This window comes from Podarcis gaigeae (genome assembly GCF_964106915.1).
Source record: "Podarcis gaigeae genome assembly, chromosome: 1".
NCBI lineage: Eukaryota > Metazoa > Chordata > Lepidosauria > Squamata > Lacertidae > Podarcis > Podarcis gaigeae.
In genome coordinates, this window is record NC_139678.1 from 2175383 (window position 1) to 2200350 (window position 24968).

The 24968-nt window shown below is 47.2% G+C and overlaps 1 protein-coding gene across 2 annotated transcripts in view; it reads right to left on the reverse strand.

The window, feature by feature from the left end:
- Positions 1-24968, reverse strand: part of MDGA2 (MAM domain containing glycosylphosphatidylinositol anchor 2) — a 401452-nt gene that overhangs the window by 20097 nt on the left and 356387 nt on the right. For both annotated transcript variants that reach the window (XM_083732457.1, XM_083732456.1), the window contains exon 11: positions 8214-8391. In XM_083732457.1, the coding sequence (XP_083588583.1) occupies positions 8214-8391 (178 nt within the window). The remainder of the gene's footprint in view (positions 1-8213; positions 8392-24968) is intronic.

Consider the following 24968-nt stretch of genomic DNA (forward strand, 5'->3'; position numbering starts at 1 on the left):
GCGTGCTCTGGTCCCGGGGGTCACGAAGAGTCGGACATGACTAAACGACTAAACAACATATAAGAGGGTAAGAAGAGCCTGCTGGATCAGGCCAGTGGCCCACCTGGTTCAGCATGCTGTTCTCTCGGCAGCCACCCAGATGCCTGCGGAGAACCTGAAATCCGATCATGAATGCAACCCTCCCCTCCTGCAACTTCCCAGAAACTCTAGCCACCAACAGCCTTCCCCTCCACAAATTTGTACGTTCCTGATTTCAAGGCCACCCAAGGTGGTACCCATCCCAGCCTCCTCTGGAAGCATGTGCTATAGTTTGACTATGCAATGTGTAAAGAAATATGTGGCTTGCCCAAGAGGTCTTTGCAGGCAAGACCTCTGCTCCCTTTTTCCAGCCCATCTCATTCACTCGGATTCTCTGTCTTCTCCCAGGCAACTCTTCAGAAGAAGAACCTGCTACATCTGTCCAGTGGCCCATTTAGTCCAACATCCTGTTCTCTCTCTCTCTCTCTCTCTCTCTCTCTCTCTCTCTCTCTCTTAGCTTTCACATGCTTTATTGAAATTAACTGATAACAAAACGTTCCTGTGTATGATTATGTCCAAGTATACAAATAAAAATCAGTTCAATCTTAGTCCATTTCACCATAAATTCTTACTAAAGTACATAAGACTTCCTGTCATACCTCCCCAGTGTATTTACCATTTCTACTATCTGTTGTACATATACCGTATTTTTTGTGCCACAAGACACACTTTTTTCTTCCTAAAAAGTAAGGGGAAATGTCTGTGCATCTTATGGAGCAAATGCGTGGTCCCTGGAGCCGAATTGCCCAGGGGCAAAAAGCAGATCGTGCTTTTTTTGGGGGGGGGGGAGGGAAAGGGGTGTTGAAACAAAGCCACTGATAGTTTCTGGGGCGAGAGATAAGGGACGCTAGAGATAAAGGAGGCTGCCTGGGAGGGGGGAGGTAAAGACAGCAAACTTGCAAATGGGGGAAACAGGAAGACTAAAGCAATAAGGAGAGAAAAATAGAAGAAAAGGAGGAGCAAAAAACTGCTCCAGCTAAGGAAAAGACACTAAGGCAAACAAGAGGGAAGGGAGTGTTGAAAGGAAACAGCTGATCGGTAGGATCGGAAGAGAGATAAGGGAGGCTAGTGGAGGCTGCCTGGGAGGGGGGCGGTAAAAGCCCATGGATCCTCAGGATTTTTGCATTGGGTCACCCCAAATTCACCATCAGATCATATAGCATGTCCATGGCTACAGCCTGCACCAAAAAAATCATGCACCCACTGTTGCCTGGGGCCACAATGGTGCAAAAACATGGTTACAAAGCACGGATTCCCCTTGGATCCTCAGGATGGTTACAAAGCACGGATCCACATGGATCCTCAGGATTTTTGAATTGGGTCACCCCAAATTCACAGTCAAATCACATGTCTGTGGCCACAGCATGAACCACAAAAATCATACATCCACTGTTTCGTTCAGAATATTTCTTTTCTTATTTTCCTCCTCTAAAAACTAGGTGCGTCTTATGGAGCGAAAAAATATGGTAACTATTACTTTGTTCTTTTTATGTTATCTTATAATATCTTTCACCTTTTCATATCTATTTTCCTTGTTTTTTTATTTTATTTTACACCGAGGCCATTCAAATGGTGCCATAGATGCCACAGCTTCCTGTTCTCAAGGTGGCCACCCTGACACCTGTGGAAATCCGCAGGAAGAGTCCGAGCACAGGAGCAACCCCTCCTCCTCTGGTTTCCAGAAACAGGTATTCAGAAGCATTGCTGCCTCCAGCTCTGAAGGCAGAGCATAGACTTCATCCTGGTTGGAGCCACCGATAGCCCTTTTCTCCTCCATGAATCAGTCCAATCCTCTTTTAAAGCCATCTAGGTTGGTGGCTGGGACGCGGGTGGTGCTGTGGGTTAAACACAGAGCCCAGGGCTTGCTGATCAGAAGGTTGCCAGTTTGAATCCCCGCGATGGGGTGAGCTCCCGTTGCTCGGTCCCTGCTCCTGCCAACCTAGCAGTTTGAAAGCACGTCAACGTGCAAGTAGATAAATAGGTACCGCTCCGGCGGGAAGGTAAACGGCGTTTCCGTGCGCTGCTCTGGTTTGCCAGAAGTGGCTTAGTCCTGCTGGGCACACAACCCAGAAAAATTGTCTGTGGACAAACGCTGGCTCCCTTGGCCTATAGAGCGAGATGAGCGCCACAACCCCAGAGTCGGCCACGACTGGACCTAATGGTCAGGGGTCCCTTTACCTTTACTTTAGGTTGGTGGCTGCCACTGTCTCCTGTGGCAGGGAGTTCCAAAGTTTGGCTATGCACTGCATGAGGGACTTCCTTTTGTTTGACCCAAATCTTCCCCCATTCACCTGCAATGGGTGCCCATGAAAATGGCTCCAGTGCTGACCTTTCCGCTTTTATGGACCTGAGCCCGTTATGGATCTGAGCACTCGAGTGCTACCCTGGTCTGAAATTTTACTCAGCAAAAACCCTTTTGAAAGAACACATTGATTCAGCTGCACTGCTTTTATTCCCCCACCCCACTCCTTTCTCTAAGAAGAATAATCAGCGATTTGCTTCCTGTGTAATTTTCCACGGGAAAAACGTAGTCAATTATTCAAGATCGCCCTCTCCATGTTTGCTAACACAATTACTTCTCATTTGCTGAGGAACGCACTTTCTCTCTCCTTTTTTTGGCATTCTCCTGACTCCAAATGAACCCAAATTGTGGGGGGACAGCGCTGAGCGACACTCGCTTTGTTGCCAAACTTTGTGGCTTTCAGGGAAGCTATCATTAATGGCGGACCTTGAATGGCGCAATATTCATATTGTTCTCAGTGTGGCGGCCAGGGCGGAACGGGTGGGCTGGCAAACAAGGCTCACCTCCCCTGTGATTGACAGGAGCACAGAAACAAATCCAACGTGCTGGTTAGTTATTTGAATGTCAGGGAACGGCAGCGAAAAGAGAATCTGGAAATGTAGGTGGGGGGAGCTGCAGCTCACGGTGATTCTTCCGCTGTCCCTTCTGAAAGTTCTGGCGCCGAATGGGCGGGAGAGACGGGGGCAAACCAGTGCAGGGTGGTGGATAGAGCACTGGGCTACGACATGAGAGAGACCCGGGTTCGAATTCAGCCTCAGCCTTCCAGCTCACTGCCAGTTACCGCCTCTGAGACCAGCTTACTCCGCAGGTTTGTCAAGAGGAGAAAATGCAAAGCAATTTCCCCTAACAGATATTTCTCGGTTTGGCAGTTTCACTAATATGTGCATTTCTATGCAAATATATGCATTTCTGTGCACATTACTAGGCTGGGGAAATGCAGTGCAAAATTCAGAGGGGAGAAAATTTGGAAATTTGCCTCTGTTTCAGCTGGCACATCATCTCAGAAAGTGCGAATTACGTAGATATGCCTTTCAGTGTGAAATGGATCGATTATCTCTCCCATCCCTAAGGTAGTGGAGCTGCAGGAGCAACTACCTCATCCTAAAACAGGGACGTCCAACTCCCAATAGACTGCGATCTACTCACAGTATAAAAAAACTGGCAGTGATCTACCCATGGATGCATCAAAGTTGTTGAGCTTTTCTTAGCAAGCAAATGAATGAATGGAACTTAATCTATGAATGAATGGAACTGAATGAGCATTGCGATATACACAGAACATAATAAAAAGTCAATTGTGTAAAACACAGCTTGTTGTTTAGTTGTGTCCGCCTCTTCATGACCCCCTGGACCAGAGCACGTCAGGCCCTCCTGTTTTCCACTTCCTCCCGTAGTTTGGTCAAACTCATGCTGGTAGCTTCAAGAACAGTATCCAACCATCTCGTCCTCTGTCGTCCCCTTCTCCTTGTGCCCTCCATCTTTCCCAACATCAGGGTCTTTTCCAGGGAGTCTTCTCTTCTCATGAGGTGGCCAAAGTCTTGGAGCCTCAGCTTCAGGATCTGTCCTTCCAGTGAGCACTCAGGGCTGATTTCCTTCAGAATTGAGAGGTTGGATCTTCTTGCAGCCCATGGATCATTGCCTTGCCGTGGCGAAGGGGCTTGAATAACTCAGAGAAGCTATGAGCTATGACATGTAGGGCCAACCAAGATGGACAGGTCATAGTTGAGAGTTTTGACCAAAAGTGATCCACCTGGAGCTGGCAAGCCACTCCAGTATCCCTGCCAAGAAACTTCCATGGACAAAGACCAAACACAGCTTAGGGTCCTGAATCTGCAGTCAAATAGTGGACCTTAATCTTGGGGGGAAGGATATCCCTGAGGGACCAGAGATCTACCAGGAACACCCCGCAATCTACCAGTAGATTGTGATCTACCTGTTGAACGTGCCTGTCCTAGAACATCCCACCTGGTCACGATGCAACTTTGTTATGCACCAATGTGTAAGAGTCAATCCCTGAATGCTCCTCCCCACTATTCCTTATTTCTAACTATAAAATCATAGAATAATTGGAATGTACAGTTGGAAGGAAACCTGAGGGCATCTAGTCTAACTTCCTGCAATGCAGGAATCTCATCTAAATGACAGATGGCCACCCAACCTCTGCTTAAAAACCTCCAAGGAAGGAGAGTCCACCACCTCCTAGGCAGATGATTTCACTGTCGAAGAGCTCTTGCTGTCAGAAAGTTCTTCTGAATCTCCTTTCTTGTAACTTGATGTCGCTGGTTCGAGTCCTGCTCTCCAGAGCAGGAGGCAACAAACTTGCTCCATTTTCCCCCGGCAGACCTTGAGATATTTGAAGACGGCTCTCATTTCTCCTCTCAGTCCCCCCTGCAAACCATTGTCCCAACCATAAACCAGCTTTGGCAAAACGGTGGCATGCAAATAAATAATAATTAGAATCTGGATGAAGTAATCCACTTATTCCTGCTTATTTCCGGAGCAGATCTGATTGCATCCACCTTGAGTGTTTGGCGTTGTCATGGAGATAGCCTCAGATGATACCTGGGTAACAGGCTCATTTGCAGCCGTGAGTCAAGAGGAAGGCAGGCGATATCGTAAACATTTACCGTGCAGGAGTTCAAACGTTAAAGCAAGACGAATGCAGGACTTAAGGAAGAATTTACAACCCAGTTGGTAGCATGACTAATCTTTCGCTCTCCCCCAACTCCTCTCTTTCCAGCCTGCGGCCAAAGAGCCATGAATCAGACTATTAATATTCTCAATAAACTTCTAATTGCATGTGTGGCACTTTGCACAAGCCAAAATGACTCATTCTTTGAAAAAGATGTTGCCCTCCTTTTTTCGCGCAGGAGAGCCAGCCTGTGTGTGTGCCTGCAACAGAGATAATATTCAGGATGGATTTATTTTTTTAAAAGGACTTCTTCACCCAGGGCGTAGGCAAACTATTGAACTTGCTCTCAGAGAAGGCGGTGGTAGCCACCAAACCTAGGTGGTTTAAAAAGAACTTTGGACAAATTCATGGAGGAGAGGACAATTGATTGCTCCTGGCCAGGATGGCTGGCCTCTGCAGCCAGGGTTGGACCTTTCACCACAAGGCTTGGTTTCCAGACCCTGGATCATCTTGGCTGATCTCCTCTGCACACCTTCCAGCTTATCAGCTTACCAAGTATCCTTAGATTGTGGTGCCCAGAACTGGACACAGGATTCCAGGTGGGGTCTGACCAGACCCATCTTTACCTGGGGATGCAAGGGGCGCAGGGCACCCAGGCGCTGAATTTTGGGGGGTGTCTGGTGCCCACCTCTGAAACCGCCTAAGCTCTTAACTATCTACCTATTATGAAATAATAAGTAATTTTGATCAAGCTAGAAAAACAAAATACATATACAGTGGATGTTACAGATAGGTAGCCGTGTTGGTCTGCCATAGTCAAAACAAAAAAAAATCCTTCCAGTAGCACCTTAAAGACCAACTAAGTTAGTTCTTGGTATGAGCTTTCGTGTGCATGCACACTTCTTCAGATACACTGAAACAGAAGTTTCCAGACCCTTCTATATAGTGAGAAGGTGGGGAGGGGTATTACTCAGAAGGGTGGTGGGAATGGGTGATTGGCAGATAGCTGTGATGAGCCTGTTGACGACTCTTAACGACTGCAATAGGTCTTACAGAAAAAAGCAAGGGGTGAAAAGGTGAAAAATGGCTTTGTCATGTATAATGAGATAAGAATCCAAGGTCTTTGTTCATCGTCTAACATTGTGTATGCCATCAAATGCCAACAGTGTCCTTCAGCTCTCTATATTGGATAAACAGGCCAAACCTTACGCCAAAGAATAAACGGACATAAATCGGACATCAGGAATCACAAGACAGAGAAACCAGTAGGAGAACACTTCAATCTCCCAGGACATTCTATACAAGATCTCAAAGTAGCTGTTTTACTACAAAGGAATTTCAGAAATAGACTGGAAAGAGAAGCTGCTGAATTGCAACTTATCACCAAACTTAAAACCATGGAGAGACCTGGTCTGAACAAAGACTTTGGATTCTTATCTCATTATACACGACAAAGCCATTTTTCACCTTCTCACCCCTTGCTTTTTCCTGTAAGACCTATTGCAGTCGTTAAGAGCCGTCAACAGGCTCATCACAGCTATCTGCCAATCACCCATTCCCACCACCCTTCTGAGTAATACCCCTCCCCACCTTCTCACTATGTAGAAGGGTCTGGTGACTTCTGTTTCAGTGTATCTGAAGAAGTGTGCATGCACACGAAAGCTCATACCAAGAACTGACTTAGTTGGTCTTTAAGGTACTACTGGAAGGAATTTTTTTTTGTTTTTATATACAGTGGATGCTTGGGTTGCAAACATGATCTGTGTGGGATGCATGTTCACAACCTGCAGCGTTCGCAACCTGCAGCAGTGCACCTGCACATGTGCGGATTGCAATTCGGCGCTTCTGCGCAAAGCACAATTTAGCACTTCTGCGTATGCCTGTTCTGGTACTTTCGGGTTTTGGCGGGTCCGTAACCCGAAAAAACGCAACCTGAAGCGTCTGTAGCCCGAGGTAGGACTGTATACCCAGGTGCTACTGAAATGTATACCTACTGTTTCACTAAAGGGCTTTCGACTTTGTGCGCTCATTTACCAAAGACGTGCCGCACCAGCACTTGTCATTCACAATGGCAGCGCTTGTCAGGCTTGGGGGTGCTGGATGGCACATACACTAAAGACTCCCCTGGGTCTGACCAAGGCAGGATAATAATAATAATAATAATAATAATAATAATAATAATAATAGTTACAGATAGGTAGCCGTGTTGGTCTGCCATAGTCAAAACAAAAAAAATTCCTTCCAGTAGCACCTTAAAGACCAACTAAGTCAGTTCTTGGTATGAGCTTTCGTGTGCATGCACACTTCTTCAGATACACACATGCACACGAAAGCTCATTTCGTGTGCATGCACACGAAAGCTCATACCAAGAACTGACTTAGTTGGTCTTTAAGGTGCTACTGGAAGGAATTTTTTTGTTTTTAATAATAATAATAATAATAATAATAATAATAATAATAATAATAAAAAATTTATTCCCCGCCCATCTGGCTGGGTTTCCCAGAAGACAGCAGGTATCTCTGTGACTAGACAGCAGGCTTCATGACATCTCGCTGCCGGCTCCCTGCAGCACCTCCTGCTATTGGGACCTGATCCTGCGGGCACCCAAGTTCTGCAAGCATGATGGATCTGCTTGGCAGGCTGAGCCAAGGCCCTAGCGAGGGGTTTTGGCTTCCTCTCATGCTATAAAAAGCAGCCTTTTTTTATGATGATGTACTTACAATGTGGAAAATTCCCCCTTTAAAAACGAGGTAGAGGGAGATTGTAAACATTCAATTAACTGCCTTTGGTTACCGGCTGATAACAGTTTTGTTCCTGGCATTTTGAGGAGGACGTTTCAGCTGACAAAAGGTTTATGCTCTATTAATACGATTAATTGGCTTTAAAAGTGCTACTGGAATCTAATGTTCCATTACTGCGTGGCGAGACACCCTCCTGTCCTATTGCTGCAAAAGAAAAAAAATGCCATTTGTTGAGGGAGGGATATTGTCTAAAGCTTTGAAGAGCCACATTTCCCAAGATCCTCAAATTAGGGATTTTTTTAGTTTGTCACTGATTTTATCTTTGGAATATTTTAATTATTTCATTTCCTGATGGCTTCATTGTCTTGCCTTTTCCGAAAACCGCTTTGAGGTTTCGAGGGGTGATTGTTTACAATCTACAATTCTACGAAATTACTACGATAAAGCAAATATTCTTACCGCTGTATTTGATCACGCGAATGGTCGAGTCTCCGTCTCCGAATATGGTGACCGGGGTCAGGCGGACTTCGTAAGCCTCAGGCTTGATCAGCTCTGTCAGGTTGTAGGTGATCAATTCTCCCTTCTGGATCTTCAGGTTCACAGCAATTTCCTGCTCCCACCAACGCTGCTGTCCGGCCTAGAAGCAAGAGGCAAGAAGGTTGCTGAGTTCCAGATGAGCAAAACACGCAAATCAGCAGCGCAAAACCCGGCAAAACTTGAGAAAACCAAAAAGATGTTTATTTATGAAAGATATTAGTTCAGGCATAGGCAAACTTGGCCCTCCAGATGTTTTGGGACTACAATTCCCATCATCCCTGACCACTAGCCCTGTTAGCTAGGGATGATGGGAGTTGTAGTCCCAAAACATCTGGAGGGCCGAGTTTGCCTATGCCTGTATTGGTTGCTTACTTTTTTGCCCAGAAACTCAAAACGAAGTACAGAACAACTTGGGGAAGAAAACTACTGTATTTTTTTGCTCTATAAGACACACTTTTCCCCTCCTAAAAAGTAAGGGGAAATGTGTGTGTGTTATGGAGTGAATGCAGGCTGTGCAGCTATCGCTGAAGCCAGAACAGCTAGAGGGATCGTTGTGCAGCGAAAGCAGTGATCCCTCTTGCTGTTCTGACTTCTCTTCGCTGGAGAGGCGCTGCGCAGAGAGGGAGAGAATATTTTTTTTCTTGTTCTCCTCCTCTAAAACTAGGTGCGTCCTATGGTCAGGTGCGTCTTATAGAGCGAAAAATACGGTACATAAAACCAGGAAAAAGATATACTGTATGTTGAAACAGGCCACCCACTCTAAAAGACCACAGATAGTTAAAATCGAAAGGCCTGGTTTCAAAGGAATGTTTTTGCACTTGAAGGATGGTGCCAGGCAAGCATCCCAGGGAAAGCCTCATTCCGCAAATGAGAAGCCACCACTGAAAAGGCCCTGTTCTGATGTAGTCAGCCTCCAGACCTCCCATGGAGGGAAGCACATGTCAAAGGGACTCAGGTGATAGTCCTAGGGTCTGGGTCAGTTCATATGGGGAATATCCCATGAATGGCTGCCCCCCTTTGACCTCAGTGGGTCACAGCCATGGCAGGAGAATTAGGAAATCACATGCCGACCTTCATTCATTTGCTCAAATCTCAATTCCAATGGTGTTCCTTTGCTCTCGGCACCTGTTCCAAGACATGCTTGGAGTGGCGAAGGGTCGTGGTCTGCATGTCTGCTCTGCATGCCAATTGCCCCAGCCTCTGTCCCCTGGCATCTCCTGGCATGGCTGGGAAAGAAAGAAACCCACTGCCTGAAGTTCTGGAGAACCACTGTCCACATCCACACCAAGCATTGAAAGCACTACGATGCCTCATTTTATCATATGTGGTGGGATTGTAAGGTAATTAAATTTTGGGGGGAAATGATATACAACGAATTGAAGAAAATGTTCCATTTAACATTTGTTAAAAAACCTGAAGCATTTTTATTAGGGACTGTAGGGAAAGATCTGCCAAAAAAGCTGAAAAACATCTTCATGGATGCAACAACAGCTGCAAGAGTTTTAATAGCACAAGGATGGAAGACTGAAGAAACCCCAACTAAAGAATCATGGCAAGGAAAATTGATGGACTATGCAGAACTGGCAAAATTGACATATAAGCTCCGGAACAAGGATAACTGTGACTTTATGGATGAATGGGAACCGTTTACAAAGTATTTGAAGACGCAACAAAGCGAACTGGACTCCTTGGCAGGTCTTGAATAAACATTCACAAACTTTTTACTGATAATAATCAGCTAAATAGTTTGAGGATCTATACAACTTTCTAACATGCAGAAAACAGCATTCTTAGAGAAATCAAAGACTGGAACTGAGGGAAGTCGGGGGGTGGGGGGGTTGTGGGGGGAGAGAGGAAAAACGGGGGAAAAACAAGGATGATATGTTTTTGGATAATATGTCTTGTTATAATTGTGAATAATAATAATAAAAAGAAAGCACTACGATGCCACATTAAAGAGTTGCATCGCAGGGGGTTGGACTAGATTACGCTTGTGGTCCCTTGCAGCTCTCCGATTCTACGATTTCTATGTATGTAGAGAGAAAACCCTATTAATCAGTTCAGAACAAAGTCTGGCTGGTGGAGGCAATTGCCTGGTCTTCATAAACAGAGTCTTTTAACAAACCTTTGCCCAACCGCAGTGCGTAGGCTTGATTTCCTTTGACATCCTGCGCTAGCCTGGTTGATAGGAACAAACCGCTCAAGGTGCAAGGAAGCCAGAGCGGAGATGCCTCTTTAAACATCGCTTCTTTCCCTGGGAAATTGCATCGGGAGACGGTTCGCTTGCAGAGAGAGTTTCCATTTGACCCGAGAGGGAGACGGACGGGCCCCTCTCCATTATTCATTAGGATGTAAGTGAGCAAATTTGTTTGCTTGTTTTGAGATCTTACGGCCGATTTCCAAGGCCGTTCTCTCACAGAGCTGCTTCCAACATGTAAAACGGCAACAGAGCCCTGAAGAATGGATCAAAAAAGCAATAAAAGCCCACTCTCTGTTTTTTCCAGGAGTGATTGAAGCCATCCCCCCCCCCCCACAACAAGCTTTCCCAGCTAGATGAGAAGGTCTTTGCACCAGGAGTTCATTTGTTTTGAATTGCTCTGTGATATTCGGGTGAAGTGCGGTATACAAATTTAATAATAAACAAACAAATCAATAAATTTGGGATTGTTTTAAAAATGATTTTCAGTTATGTTTCTGCACCCTCCACCCACTGTTTTAAAAACAACTTTAGTTGCTTCATGATATGTCTGTAAGAAAAAAAGTATTGCGGCAAATATGCAAAAGGACATTCCTAAATTAATCAGTTTAATCATAAAAAAATAAAACACGATTAGAAAGCTTGACAACAACGTCAGAGGAGCCCTCCTGGATCAGGCCAGTCATGTCCAGCCTCCTGTTCTCATAGAGGCCAACCAAATAATTGGGGCAAACTCGCAAGTACCGTATTTTTCGCACCATAAGATGCATCTGGCCATAAGACGCACCTAGTTTTTAGAGGAGGAAAGGGGGAAAGTCACAGTTTTGGGGGGGGGTCAGCTGACAGTTGTGCAGCTTCTTTTGCAAAGGGGAAAAGCCCCCTTTTTTGAGGATCAGCTAAAAGTTGTTGAGCTTACTTTGCAAAGGGAAAAAAATCCTGTTTTTATGGGCTTCAGCTCACAGTTCTGCAGCTTCTTTAGGAAAGGAAAGGGAGCAGTTTCTACAGTTTCCAAACAGATAATCTAATCAGCCAGTCACATGTTGCTGGGGAAACAAACGGCCTCGTCTGCAGAACATTCAGCAATGGAGGCCTGAGCAAGGGGACGGGGCCAAAAAGGGAGCCAGCGATTGACCACACTTTCACTCCATAAGATGCACAGACATTTCTCCTTGATTTTTAGGAGGAAAAAAGTGTGTCTTACGGAGCGAAAAATACGGTGGATTTGAGAACAGCAGCAATTCTCCCTTCCTGCGGTTTCCAACTGGAGAGGCAGAGCCAAGCCATACTGGCCAGCAGCCTTCAATAGCCCTCTCCTGAAAGTTTGTTGGAATCAAGAATCTTATGTGCCCTTGAGGACTAGCACCTTTGCTATGGCATAATCTGTAGTCCACGAAAGGCAATGAGCACGTTAGTTTTTAAGATACCTCAAGACTCTTTGTTGTCTCCATTTCATTAAGCGTGTCAGCGGAATCAATAAGTTTGGCTTGGGATGGAGAATTAAAGATGCTGAACTCAGCAGCGGCGTAGCGTGGGTTGTCAGCACCCGGGGCAAGGCAAGTAATTTGCACCCCTAACCCCTAACCTGCCGCCGCTGCCAGCTTCTTCTTGCTGCTGCCTGGGCTGGGGTATTTACGGTAAGGTAGCCACGGCAGCGGTGGCGGGTCCGTGTCAGGTGATCTGAGGTGAGTTGCCGCTGGCGCTGCCGCCCAAACAACGCTGCTTGCCCGGAGGAGGAGGAGGGCAGAGAGGCGAGGAAAATGCAACATGGCCAGCCGCTGCAGTAGCAACGGCGGCGGTGGAGGGGGGGCTGTGAGGAGGGGCTGCCTGGTGCGCCCCTGACGCGCGGGGACCATGGCGAGTGCTGAGAGCCGCTGCCTGCCGGACGCCTTCAGCCCGGACGCGCGCACAGCTCGTCGGTTCCGCGAGACATGGGGCTCTGCTACAGCCTGTGCCCGAGGCTCTTTGGCGACTCCGGAGGCGGCGAGCACGCCCCCCAGATGTTGCGCCCAGTGCAGCTGGCCCCCCTGCACCCCCCACGCTACGCCACTGGAACTCAGCCCCAGTTAAAATGGGAAGGAGAGCGACCTGGAACAAAAGGTGCCATTGGCATTTAATGATTTGTGCATTGCTTAGCTGCAAAAGAGCAGAGTTGGGTCCTGACACATGTAACCGCAGACTGCCTGGGACAGGAGAATAACTGGGCTGTTTGCAAGATGAATTTAAAGGGGAGACAGCAATTTCAGAACATGCTGAAAGTTTGCTTTGAACTTCCCGTTGCAGGTATTATTTAAATTTGTGGACAAGACCATTATATACAAATGAAATAGAAAAGAAAATAATAAAAAGAAATGGGGGGGATAGCATAGCAAGCAAGCAAACAAACACCCTCTACAGTATGGTGAATAAATTGAAAGGGGGGGGGGGAATCGTCATTTTTACATTGGAATTCCAGAAATGTGAAAACAGGGCCTACCTCTCCATTAATTTGTTTTCTTGATTGTGTTTCTCTCATAATTTTTTTATCATTAAGGCAGTTTGCCAAATTTTTCTTAACCAATTAGACACGGTAGGGAGGAATCTTTATTTTTCCATTTCCCTGCGAGACACTGTTTTGCTGCTGTTAGCAGTGTGGTAATAAGCTGTAAATCAGTATTAATGGCTTCATTCTATATTTTGAAGGGCAACCAAAATGATCGGGGTGTGTGTGTGTGTTGGAGGCAATGATGGCGTCCGATGGCTACTGGCCAAGCTGTCTACGCCTGTGCCTCCCCTGGAGGAAGTTGCTGGAAATTGCTGGAGGGAAAAGGGCTCTTGTGCTTGGATCCTGCTCCCCTGTTTCCCACAGGCAACTGTTCAGCCCCTGTGAGAACAGCCAGCAGGTTCTTCTTAAGTTCTTAGTCCTTGTGCTTCGTGTGACAAACCACATATAAACATAGCTGTCAACTTACAGATTTGAAAATAAGGGACCAGCAGCCTCGAAAATAAGGGATCAGCATCCAAAATAAGGGATTTTCAGGGCACAGGTATGTTCAACTTCTGAGCCCCTCCGAGCCAAAGGCAGAAAGCCCAGCCAGCAGCCAAACGAAGCCTCAAGCGGTGGTTCCCACAGCGCAGCGACCCGGCAAAGGGGATGCAGCAAGGAAAACCACCGTCACCTCTCCGCTGGGAAGCGCTGAGCAAAGGTGAGTCCCCAGGAAATGCGGCCGATTTGATCAGCACAAGGCATGCAAGCTCCACCCCCAGTCGTTCTCAGACTCCTTATTGGGTGAGCAACGCAGCCAAGCAACACAGTTGGAGCCTCGCACCTCCCTGGCCGGCAGGGAGGGAGGGAGAGGAGCTGCTTCCTTTGAAACCTGGGAAATTTAAGGGACATCATCAATAAGGGACAGCAGAGGGACATGGCGCTGGGATAAGGGACTGTCCCGCCAAATAAGGGACACTTGACATCTATGCATATAAATATTCCTTACATTCTGCACGCAGCTCAGAGGACTTGACGCTAATCCAGGCTTGTGTGTTGAGCAAGCTGCTTTATGGAAGTGGGTTGTGGGTCGTGGGCAACTTATAACCATCAGGAGCGATGCCTCAACACCTTCCATGTGCATTGCATCAATAATAATTAATAATAATAATAATGATAATAATTTATTTATATCCCGCCCTCCCCAGTCAAAGCCGGGCTCAGAGCGGCTAACAACAGTAAAAATTGCACAATTTACATAAAACCACAGTCAATTAATTGAAATACATTCTCAAACCAGTTCAGAATCAAATTAATGGTAACCATTGGGCTAGAGTTCTGTGAGGATTACAGAAGGAGGGGGGTCAGACTGTGCCTTGGCCAAAGGCCTGGTGGAACAGCTCCATCTTGCAGGCCCTGCGGAAAGATGTCAAGTCCTGCAGGGCCCTAGTCTCCTGTGACAGAGCGTTCCACCAGATTGGAGCCCTGGCTCTGGTTGAGGCCAGCCTAACCTCCCTGTGGCCTGGGATCTCCAAGATGTTTTTATTTGAAGACCGTAAGGTCCTCCTTGGGACATACCAGGAGAGGCAGGCCCGTAGGTACGAGGGTCCTAGGTCAGGTTGAACCTGTACTCCACCAGGAGCCAGTGTTGGGCACCACGTAGCAGGAGAGAATCCCAAACAAAGATATGCTCTCCCAAACCCACATCCCCGGAATGTTCACACTCTTGTCTCCGCAATGTCTACGCTGGTTTGGTCACGTCCACACAATGGAAGATGGCAAGACCCCAAGGACACGCTCCATGTGGAACGAGCGTCAGGCACCAGGTCTGTTGGCAGAACAACTCTGTGCTACAAAGATGCTTATAAATGTGATATGAAGTCTGGCGACATCAACTGTGTGGGAATCTGAAATATACTCAGAGTCGCAAAGTGATTTCATGCTCTTTATTCAGCTCATAGTGGTGAGGAGGAATGAATGAAAGTCCCCTCAAAGTATCTGCTTTATATACATTATTTACACAATGGGCTGCACATGATTGGCTAATTCTGGAATTCTACTGTAAGCCAATCAGGTTGTGGATTCACTTCTATCTGGAGCATGATTGGGTGGTTCCTGCCAACCAATCATACTGCTGCATTGTTCTAGGACCAATCAGACTGCTGCATTCTGAATCCTATTGTTCTAGGACCAATCAGACTGCTGCAATTTGGATCCTATTGTTCTAGGACCAATCAGACTGCTGCAGTTTGGATCCTATTCAACTCAGTACATAACAGAATCCCTTGCAGACGACCGCAGTGCCAGCAAACAGCCAGCGGTGACCAGAGGAGGAATGACCGCTGGGAGGAGCGTGGAGAAGAAATGCCCTAGTGCATCTGCACCAGCACAACCAGATGCCTTCCTCTGCCCCAGCTGCAACAAAACATGTCTCTCCCATATCCCGCTTTATCAGTACCCGAAGGAGTCTCAAAGCGGCTCACAACCTCCTTTCCCTTCCTCCCCACCAAGAAACACTCTGTGGGGTGAGTGGGGCTGAGAGACTTCAGAGAAGTGTGACTGGCCCAAGGTCACCCAGCAGCTGCATGTGGAGGAGCGGGGAATCAAACCCGGTTCCCCAGATTACAAGTCCACTGCTCTTAACCTCTACACTACACATGCCTGCTTCAACAGAAAGCCCTGGCCCTCTGGATGGAAAAAGGACACTCTTGCCATGGGGGAACCACAAGTGGAGGACATTGTCCTCATGGCTGAAACGTGGACAGCGACAACCAAAGTGGCACATTGCTTCGCAAAGGGATCAATACATCCTGTCTGTCGCTCTTAACCACTACACCACACTGGCTTCTGCTCCGCTCAGCAGCAGCTGTCAGCTGGCCTGGCTTTCTTGAATCCCCGGACTCTCAGCCCTGGACTCTCGGCCTGATGCCCCTGAGAGCCCAGCGCCCGTGTGCCCCACACCCCTAGCGCCTATGGGTAAGGCAGCCCTGCTTCCACTGTCTCCTGAGACAGACAGATGCCAAAGTAACATGCAGGTGTCTGAATAAAAAGAGAGCTTTAGGGTGAATCTGTACATTGCTTGCTTTTCCTCAAACAGCATTGATTGAGGCCTTTTGCTGGCTTGTGATGGTCACCCATACATAAGAGAGAGGGTAGCAGACAATGACAGGTCCTGTTCCCTTTTACTGGCTTCATCTCCTCCTGCTGAGCTTGAATGACAGCTCAATTTTTTCAGCTCCGAGGGATCTTGGTGATCGACACCGTTGCAGCCGGAGGGGTGGTGGGTGCGGGAGGGAGGACAGCTCGCTCCGGAAACTTAAAGGTTTTCAACTTTCACAAGATTGTTACCCGTCAAAACCCTCCTGACATGTGTTTAGCACTCGCTCTGTCAGGGAACAGCGGCAGAATGACAAGAGGTGCTGTTTAAGGAATTCTGCCACAGAGTCGGGCGATTGATCTCCAGTGGAATCTGGGTCGTTTCTCACTCAGATCCAGACAGACTTTTGTCTTGCTGGGAAATTAAAAATAAAATAAAATAAGCATCTGCATTCACGAGAGGGCAGGGATAGTTTGCCACTTCCAAGAGTGCCTGAGCAGTGTCTGAGCACCGCAGCCCATCTCCCACACGGGTGGAGGCAACTCAGAGAAGTCTCTTTCGAAGTTGCTCCATGCAGTGAGACTTCATTGCTCCCGTCAGTTTACTCTCTTGCCATTTATTCCTTGTTATTCAACAAGAAGCCTTGGAAGAAGGATGAAGGGAAGAAAGGGAGGCAGGCGGGTGGTGAATCATCCACCCATCTGCGCAGGGAAGGACAGTTCCTGCTCCATCTGGCAAGTGACTGACACCCTTATCTGCCCTTTCAGGATCCTGGAAGTTGCCGATATCGCCTCCTGTATCCTCCCATCAATCAAGACGTGATTGACGTGGCTTTGAATAGGCTCCTCCGCTTGCCATTTCTGGAGTCTGCTCGGAACCACTTCCGAGAAGGCTGGTGAAAACAGGGGGGCAAAAGAGCATGGGTGCTGGATCAGGCCAGTGGGCCATGTGCGGCTGCAAGCATCAACACTTCTCAAGGGCATTGGCTGGAAACTACAAGACTCTTGTACTCACATCCCGCTTGCTGGTTTCTCCCCGGGGCATCTGGTTGTGAGAAAAGGAAGTGGGAGTGGATCGACCACTTGCATGATTCTGCAGAATATTTGTATGTCCTTAAGGTAGTCCAACATCCTGTTCCCAGGATGCCTCATTGGGAATGATGATGGTGGTGGTGATGATGATGATAATAATAATAAATTTATTATTTACACCCCGCTCATCTGGCTGGGTTTCCCCAGGCACTCTGGGGGACTCTCAACAGAATATTTAAAACATCATAAAAGAGTTATATGCCGCCCATATGACTGGGTTGCTGATCTGGCCAGCTCCCAACAAAATAGCAAAAGATCAAACATCAAAAATTTCCCTAAACAGGGCTGCCTTCAGATGTCTTCTAAAAGTCAGATAGCTGTTTCTTTCCTTGATATCTGAAGGGAGGGCGTTCCACAGGGAGGTCGCCACCACCAAGAAGGCCCTCTGCCTGGTTCCCTGTAACTTGGCTTCTCGCAGGGAGGGAACTGCCAGAAGGCCCTCGGAGCTGGACCTCAGTGTCCGGGCTGAACGATGGGGGTGAAGACGCTCCTTCAGGTATACTGGGATGAGGCCGTTTAGGGCTTTAAAGTTACAGATAGGTAGCCGTGTTGGTCTGCCATAGTAAAAACAAAAAAACATCTTCTGTGTATCTGAAGAAGTGTGCATGCACACGAAAGCTCATACCAAGAACTGACTTAGTTGGTCTTTAAGGTGCTACTGGAAGGAATTTTTTTTTTGTTTTGACTAGGGCTTTAAAGGTCAGCACCAAAACTTTGCATTGGGCCCGGAAACATACTGGGAGCCAATGCAGGTCTTTCAGGACCGGTGTTATATGGTCTCGGCAGCCACTCCCAGTCACCAGGCTAGCTGCCGCATTCTGGATTAGTCCGAAGCCCATAAGCAGGACCTGAATGCATTTTGTCTCTCTGCTCTTACCATACATATTCTATGTTTTTCTGGGCTCAAGGGATCTGCACTGCAGGGGTTATCCCTAGATTAAAGTGGGTTGGGCTAGATCAGTGTTTTTCAACCACTGTTCCGCGGCACACTAGTGTGCCGCGAGATGTTGCCTGGTGTGCCATGGGAAAAATTGAAAAATTTGAAAGATTTAAAAATAAAGTATTTTATAATTTTTCATATTTCTGTTTACTTACTATTTCATAATAAAGTAATTATAAAATACTTTCTTTGTGTTTATTTGATTCCTATTCAAGAGAATTACTTTATATATAGTCAATATAGGCACAGAGTTAATTTTTTAAACATTTTCTAATGGTGGTGTGCCTCGTGATTTTTTTTCATGAAACAAGTGTGCCTTTGCCCAAAAAAGGTTGAAAAACACTGGGCTAGATGACCCTCTGGGTCTGTTTCTAACCTACAAATCTATGATTCCAGCACATGGAGAAATGAAGAGCTCAGGATTTTTATTTTTGCTAAAGCACAGGCATAGATGATACTTTGTTTTTGTTTAGTGAAAAGCTTCATTTAAGTTTTAAAAAACCCCACGTTGCTCTGCTCTAACAACACAAAACACCCCGAGCTCCTCAGAACTCCACGGGACAGCCTTTTTGACAGCCTCACTTTGTAATGCCTGTCGGAAAGCCTCTAAGGCCCAGACGGGCGTGGAGCTGCAAAGGCTTTTAAAATGTGGGGAATGAAGAGCTTTGTTTAAGCACAGATTGAAACGGAGGGAGCACAGAGTGACTTGGAAAAAGATCAGAATATTGTTTAGCCTGGAGAACAGAAGATTGAGAGGAGATAGGATTTGTTGTTGTTTAGTCGTTTAGTGGTGTCCGCCTCTTCGTGACCCCCTGGACCAGAGCACCCCAGGCCCTCCTGTCTTCCACTGCCTCCCGCAGTTTGGTCAAACTCATGCTGGTAGCTTTGAGAACACTGTCCCACCACCTCGTCCTCTGCCATCCCCTTCTCCTTGTGCCCTCCATCTTTTCCATAGAAGATTTCTTGTTTTCTCCTGCTCCAGATGTTAGGACCCAAACCAAAGAATTCAAATGACACAAAAGGAGGTTCCAACTCAACATTAGGAATAACTTTCAGAGGGCAAGAGCTGTTCAGTAGCTCAGTGCCCTCTCTTGGAAGGTAGAATCATAGAAGGCACTCCAAGAATCAACCAGTCCAACCCCCTGTACTGCAGGTGGTGGACTCTCCTTCGTTGGAGGTTATTAAGCAGAGGATGGATGGCCACCAAGGTTTCTTCAGTTGTGATTCCTGCATTAATAGCAACCACTTCCCAAAAGCCTGTTGGACCAAGAAAGTCTATACCTGCTAGCAGAAGGACCGCAAGGAAGGAGCCAGTCTGGCCTCTCTGGGGAGGGAGTTTCAAAGTTGCCTGGGAGAGGCCACCACCAAGAAGGCCCTGTCTTGTATCCCCATCAGGCATGACTGGGAGGGTGATGGCATCAAGAGAAGGGCCTCCCTGGAAGATCTCTGAGCCCGGGAAAGTTTGTATGAGGGAATGCGGTCTTTCAGATAGCTTGGACTTAAGTCATATTCAAGTCAGCATCTGACATCAGGAATCACAGGACAGAGAAGCCAGTAGGAGAACACTTCAGTCTCCCAGGACATTCAATACAGGATCTCAAAGCAGCTGTCTTATTACAAAAGAATTTCAGAAAAAGACTTGTTACAGATAGGTAGCCGTGTTGGTCTGCCATAGTCAAAACAAAAAAAATTCCTTCCAGTAGCACCTTAAAGACCAACTAAGTCAGTTCTTGGTATGAGCTTTTGTGTGCGTGCACACTTCGTCAGATACACTGAAACAGAAGTGTATCTGTTTCAGTGTATCTGAAGAAGTGTGCATGCACACGAAAGCTCATACCAAGAACTGACTTAGTTGGTCTTTAAGGTGCTACTGGAAGGAATTTTTTTTGTTTAGAAAAAGACTTGAAAGAGAAGTTGCTGAATTACAACTTATCACTAAACTGAAAGCTGAAAAGCTATGGAGAAACCTGGTTTTAATAGAGATATTGGATTCCTGTCTCATTACATATGCTAATCATCTGCATACTATCCCTTGCTTTTTCCTGTAGGACTAATTGCAGTCGTTAACAGTCATCAACAGGTTGACCATACCCATTGAGTCAATCTCCCATCTCCTACTACCCTTCTGAGAAAAACCCCACCCCACCCCACCCTCCTCCTATATAGAAGGGTCTGGTGACTTCTGTTTCAGTGTATCTGAAGAAGTGTGCATGCACATGAATGCTTATACCCAGAACAAACTTATTGGGTCTCTAAGGTGCTACTGGACATTTTAAAATATTTTTTTATATATTTCAAACCAGCAGTTTGAATTGTTCCAGTGGTGCTGCAGCAGCAATCTCCTTGATGTCAACAGGATAGCAGCATCCCCAAGCCCACCTGAGGGCTGCTGGTAAGTTTTCGGTGTGCAAGGTGCTTCCGCTTCTGCTCTCCAACAGAGGGGAAGCAAAAAGAACCCTTGTGTTGCAATAAGAGCCAATCACAGCAATACAAACACAACACGTAGGCTAATAGTAGAGAATTTATAATCGAATAATGATACCATTCAAATTTTAGGAATAAGCCAAAGTTCATATATACAACATAACAGAGTGGTAGCAAAGACCGACAAGCCGTATGTTCAAAACAGATGTCTAAGGACAGTCTCTCAATAGTCTTTCAAAAGTTTCAACGGAAGACATCTCATAAGCCTCAAAAGGACAGTGTCTCCAGAATGATACTACTGTTTTGTAATAGTCTTCATCAACCAATATTTTTCAACAGAATATGTAAGTAATATTCATGCTAAGGATCAGTGCTCACTAGATAGTCATCAGCAGCTACTACACTATCTAGTGAGCACTGATCCTTAGCATGAATCTTTTGAAAGACTGCTTTGAACACAGGGCTTGACATGAGTTCCCGTTGCTCAGTCCCTGCTCCTGCCAACCTAGCAGTTCGAAAGCACGTCAAAGTGCAAGTAGATACCGTATTTTTCGCATGATTGGACGCACCGGACCACAGGACGCACCTAGTTTTTTTGGGGGGGGAATAAAGAAAACAATTTTCCCTTTATTCCCCCCCCCCCAAAAGCAGGTCAGGGAAACCGAACCAGGTCGAGGAACAGCGGGATAGTGGTACTGCGCCTCCCTGCTGTCCCCCGAGTTTGTGGGGCTGGCTGATGTCTGCCTGGCGCGCGGGGCGCTCTGCTTCAGGGCGCCCCACCCGCCAGGCAGCAGGCTGCTATCCGCAGCGTGGGGAGCCCTGCGGGGAACTCCTGCAGGGCTCCGCACGCTGCAGATGTCTGCCCGGCGCGAGGGGCGCTCTGCTTCAGGGCGCCCCACCCGCCGGGCGGCAGCCTCCTATCCGCAGCGTGGGGAGCCTTGTGGGGAACTCCTGCAGGGCTCCCCACGCTGCGGATGTCTGCCTGGTGCGAGGGGCGCTCTGCTTCAGGGTGCCCCACCTGCCAGGCAGCAGGCTGCTATCCGCAGCATGGGGAGCCTTGTGGGGAACTCCTGCAGGGCTCCCCACGCTGCGGATGTCTGCCTGGTGCGAGGGGCGCTCTGCTTCAGGGTGCCCCACCTGCCAGGCAGCAGGCTGCTATCCGCAGCATGGGGAGCCTTGTGGGGAACTCCTGCAGGGCTCCCCATGCTGCGGATGTCTGCCTGGTGCGAGGGGCGCTCTGCTTCAGGGTGCCCCACCTGCCAGGCAGCAGGCTGCTATCCGCAGCATGGGGAGCCTTGTGGGGAACTCCTGCAGGGCTCCGCACGCTGCGGATGTGTTCCTGAAGTGCCGGGCGCTCTGCTTTCAGGGCGCCCGACGCTCCGGGAAGCAGGCTGCTATCCGCAGCCTAGACACGCTAGCGGAGCGCTTATCCCGAAGCTTGGGGCATGCGGAGCTCAGCGCCCCCAAGCTTCTGGGTGCCGGCAAGGTCTAGACGGCTAGCGGAGACCTTGCCGGTACCCAGAAGCTTGAGGTGCCCTGAGCTCTGCACGCCCCAAGCTCCGGGATTGATGCAGCGCTCCGCTAGCCGTGGGAGAGCTGGGTCTCCCACGGCTAGCGGATAGCTTCCTGAAGCCTGGAGAGCGAGAGGGGTCAGTGCGCACCGACCCCTCTCACTCTCCAGGCTTCAGCGAAAGCCTGCATTCGCTCCATAAGATGCACACACATTTTCCCTTGCTTTTTAGGAGGGAAAAAGTGCGTCCTATGGTGTGAAAAATACGGTAAATAGGTACCGCTCCAGTGGGAAGGAAAACGGCATTTCCGTGTGCTGCTCTGGTTCGCCAGAAGCGGCTTCGTCATGCTGGCTACATGACCCGGAAGCTGTACGCCGGCTCCCTTGGCAGTAAAGTGAGATGAGCGCCGCAACCCCAGAGTCGTCCGCGACTGGACCTAATGGTCAGGGGTCCCTTTACCTTTAACCCATTCTGATGCATCAGGTGCTAAGCCTAAGGGACATCGCAATCTGCACAATCCCTTTGATGTGCTTGGGAGTAATAATTTTAGTGTTGGCCACCCATAAACCTCTTGCAAACAAGATCCAAAGAGCTCTGTGGGTTTCTCTGCTTTAGAAGAGAGCTCTTCTCCCGGTTAACTTGGCCCTGGATGGCGTCTGGAATAAAACCCAAGTGTCAGATTGTGGATTAAGCACCCGCACTCCAACAGGGTGGTTAATTTAAGAAATCAAGGCAAGGCAATCTAAACCTCTCAGTTGGAGCACTCGACACCCGCTCTCCAAAATCAACTCTTTGCCAAAGATGGAAATGAGATGATGTTTTCTCCAACAAAAGTGTGAGGAAATTTTGACACACAAAAAAAGTCTCAGCCATTTTTATTTTGCATAGGTTGAGAGCTCCTTTAGCACAGCAGCTGTGAGATGAAAAATCCATTTATCCTTTTGTTTTTATTCTGTTTTTCAGAGTGAGAAACCCTCTCGAGGCAGTTTACGGCGATTTTAAAACTTAAAATGACAAAAAATAGTTGATACGCAATTAAAGATGATCAAAACCAGCCAGACAACAGGAACTCACCGCCAGCATGTATGACAAAATCAACCGAACAGCAAGCAAAACAAAAAAGTTTTGAAGGGCTGCTTAAAGGCAGCTACTGTTAAGGAGATTCCACAGATGTGGAGCCAACACCAAGAAAACCCTGACTCTGGCAACTGCCAGTCAGAAGGTGGAGCGGAAAGTAAGTCTGATTTCAGGGGCTGAGCATCTTCCAGCATTGAAGGGGATTGGTCTAGATGAACCTCAGGGCCTCATCCAGCTCTACATTTCTAGGATTCTAAGATTCTATATGGGTTCTTCAAGCAGTTCCTCAAATAGCTTGGTTCCACTGTAACCTAAATTGACAGATTCCTCATCATTCCTCATCATGGCCTAGGACCCTCATACCTACGGGGCTGCCTCTCCCGGTATGCCCCATGGAGGACCTTAAGGTCCATAAATAGCAACACCCTAGAGGTCCCAGGCCCTAAGGAAGTCAGATTAGCCTCAACCAGGGCCAGGGCCTTTTCAACACTGGCCCCGGCCTGGTGGAACGCTCTGCCTCATGAGACCAGGGCCCTGCAGGATCTGATTTCTTTCCGCAGGGCCTGTAAGACAGAGTTGTTCTGCCTGGCCTTTGGCTTAGAATCAGTTTGATTCCCTCCCCCTCTTTCTTTGTTCTTTTTCCTTTCTCTTCCTGCGATGAGGCTACATTTTAATATTTTAATGTTTCAATATTTTAATTGTTGCATTTTAATCTTGTTTTTAAGTTGTATTCATTCAACTTGTTTTTATTATTGCTCGTTAGCCACCCTGAGCCCGGCCTTGGCTGGGGAGGGTGGGGTATAAATAAAAAATTATTATTATTATTATTATTATTATTATTATATTATTATTATTATTATTATTATTATTATTATTATTATTATTAGCAGGGCTTAAACATCAGACAGAAAAGTGTGGTGGACACGTTGGAACTCCCTGCTTATTGATATCAGGGCGGCACTTCCACTGTATTCTTCTCAGCACCTGCGGAAGCACATTCTTTTTTAGACCAGCCTATCCAGATCTTTAGGAAGTTTGAGTTTTACTGAGTTTTAGTCTACTCTATTGTGGCTTTAACTGTGTGTATGTTTTAAATGATGGTTGTAAACGTTTCAGTGCTAATTTGATTTTTTTTTTATAATCTTTGAGTTTTTTCCTACAATCAAGTGGCATATAGATTTTATGAAATGAATGGAAAATAAATAAAAACAAAACCTAGCCCACTCCATAAAGGCCAGAGTTGCCTAAATATATACAATTTGTCTGCCGTTGAAAGTCATCCAAATATTCCAGTTCCTGGATAGCTGGATAGCTCAGCTGGTCAGAGCCTGGTCCTGATAATGCCAAGGTTTGGCCACAGGGCTGGTTCCCCTCCCTGACTTTAGGACACTGCCATAAAAAATTGAAAGTGGTGGACTTTTTTGACAGTGCGGAAAAGGTTTCCAAACGACAGAAAATGGATTCATGGAATCGTAGAATTGTAGAGTTGGAAGGAACCCAGGGGTCATCTAGTCCAACCCCCGGCAATGCAGGGATCTTAGGTAAAACATCCATGGCAGGTGGTCATCTAATCTCTGTTGAACAGCTCTTCCTGTTAGAAAGTTCTTCCTGATCTTTAGTTAGAATCTCCTTTCCTGTCATTTGAATCCATCGGTTGGGGTCCTGCCTTCTGGAGCAGCAGAAAACAAGCTTGCACCACCTTCCACCTGGTAGCCCTTCAGATATTGGAAGGTGGCCATCATCTTCACTGTAAGTCTTCTTCTCTTCTCCAGGCTAAACACACTGAACTCCCGCAGCCATTTCTCATCAGGCTGGGTTTCCAAACCCATCACCTTCTTCGTCAACCTCCCCTGGACACCTTCAGCTCCCACCTCTATCC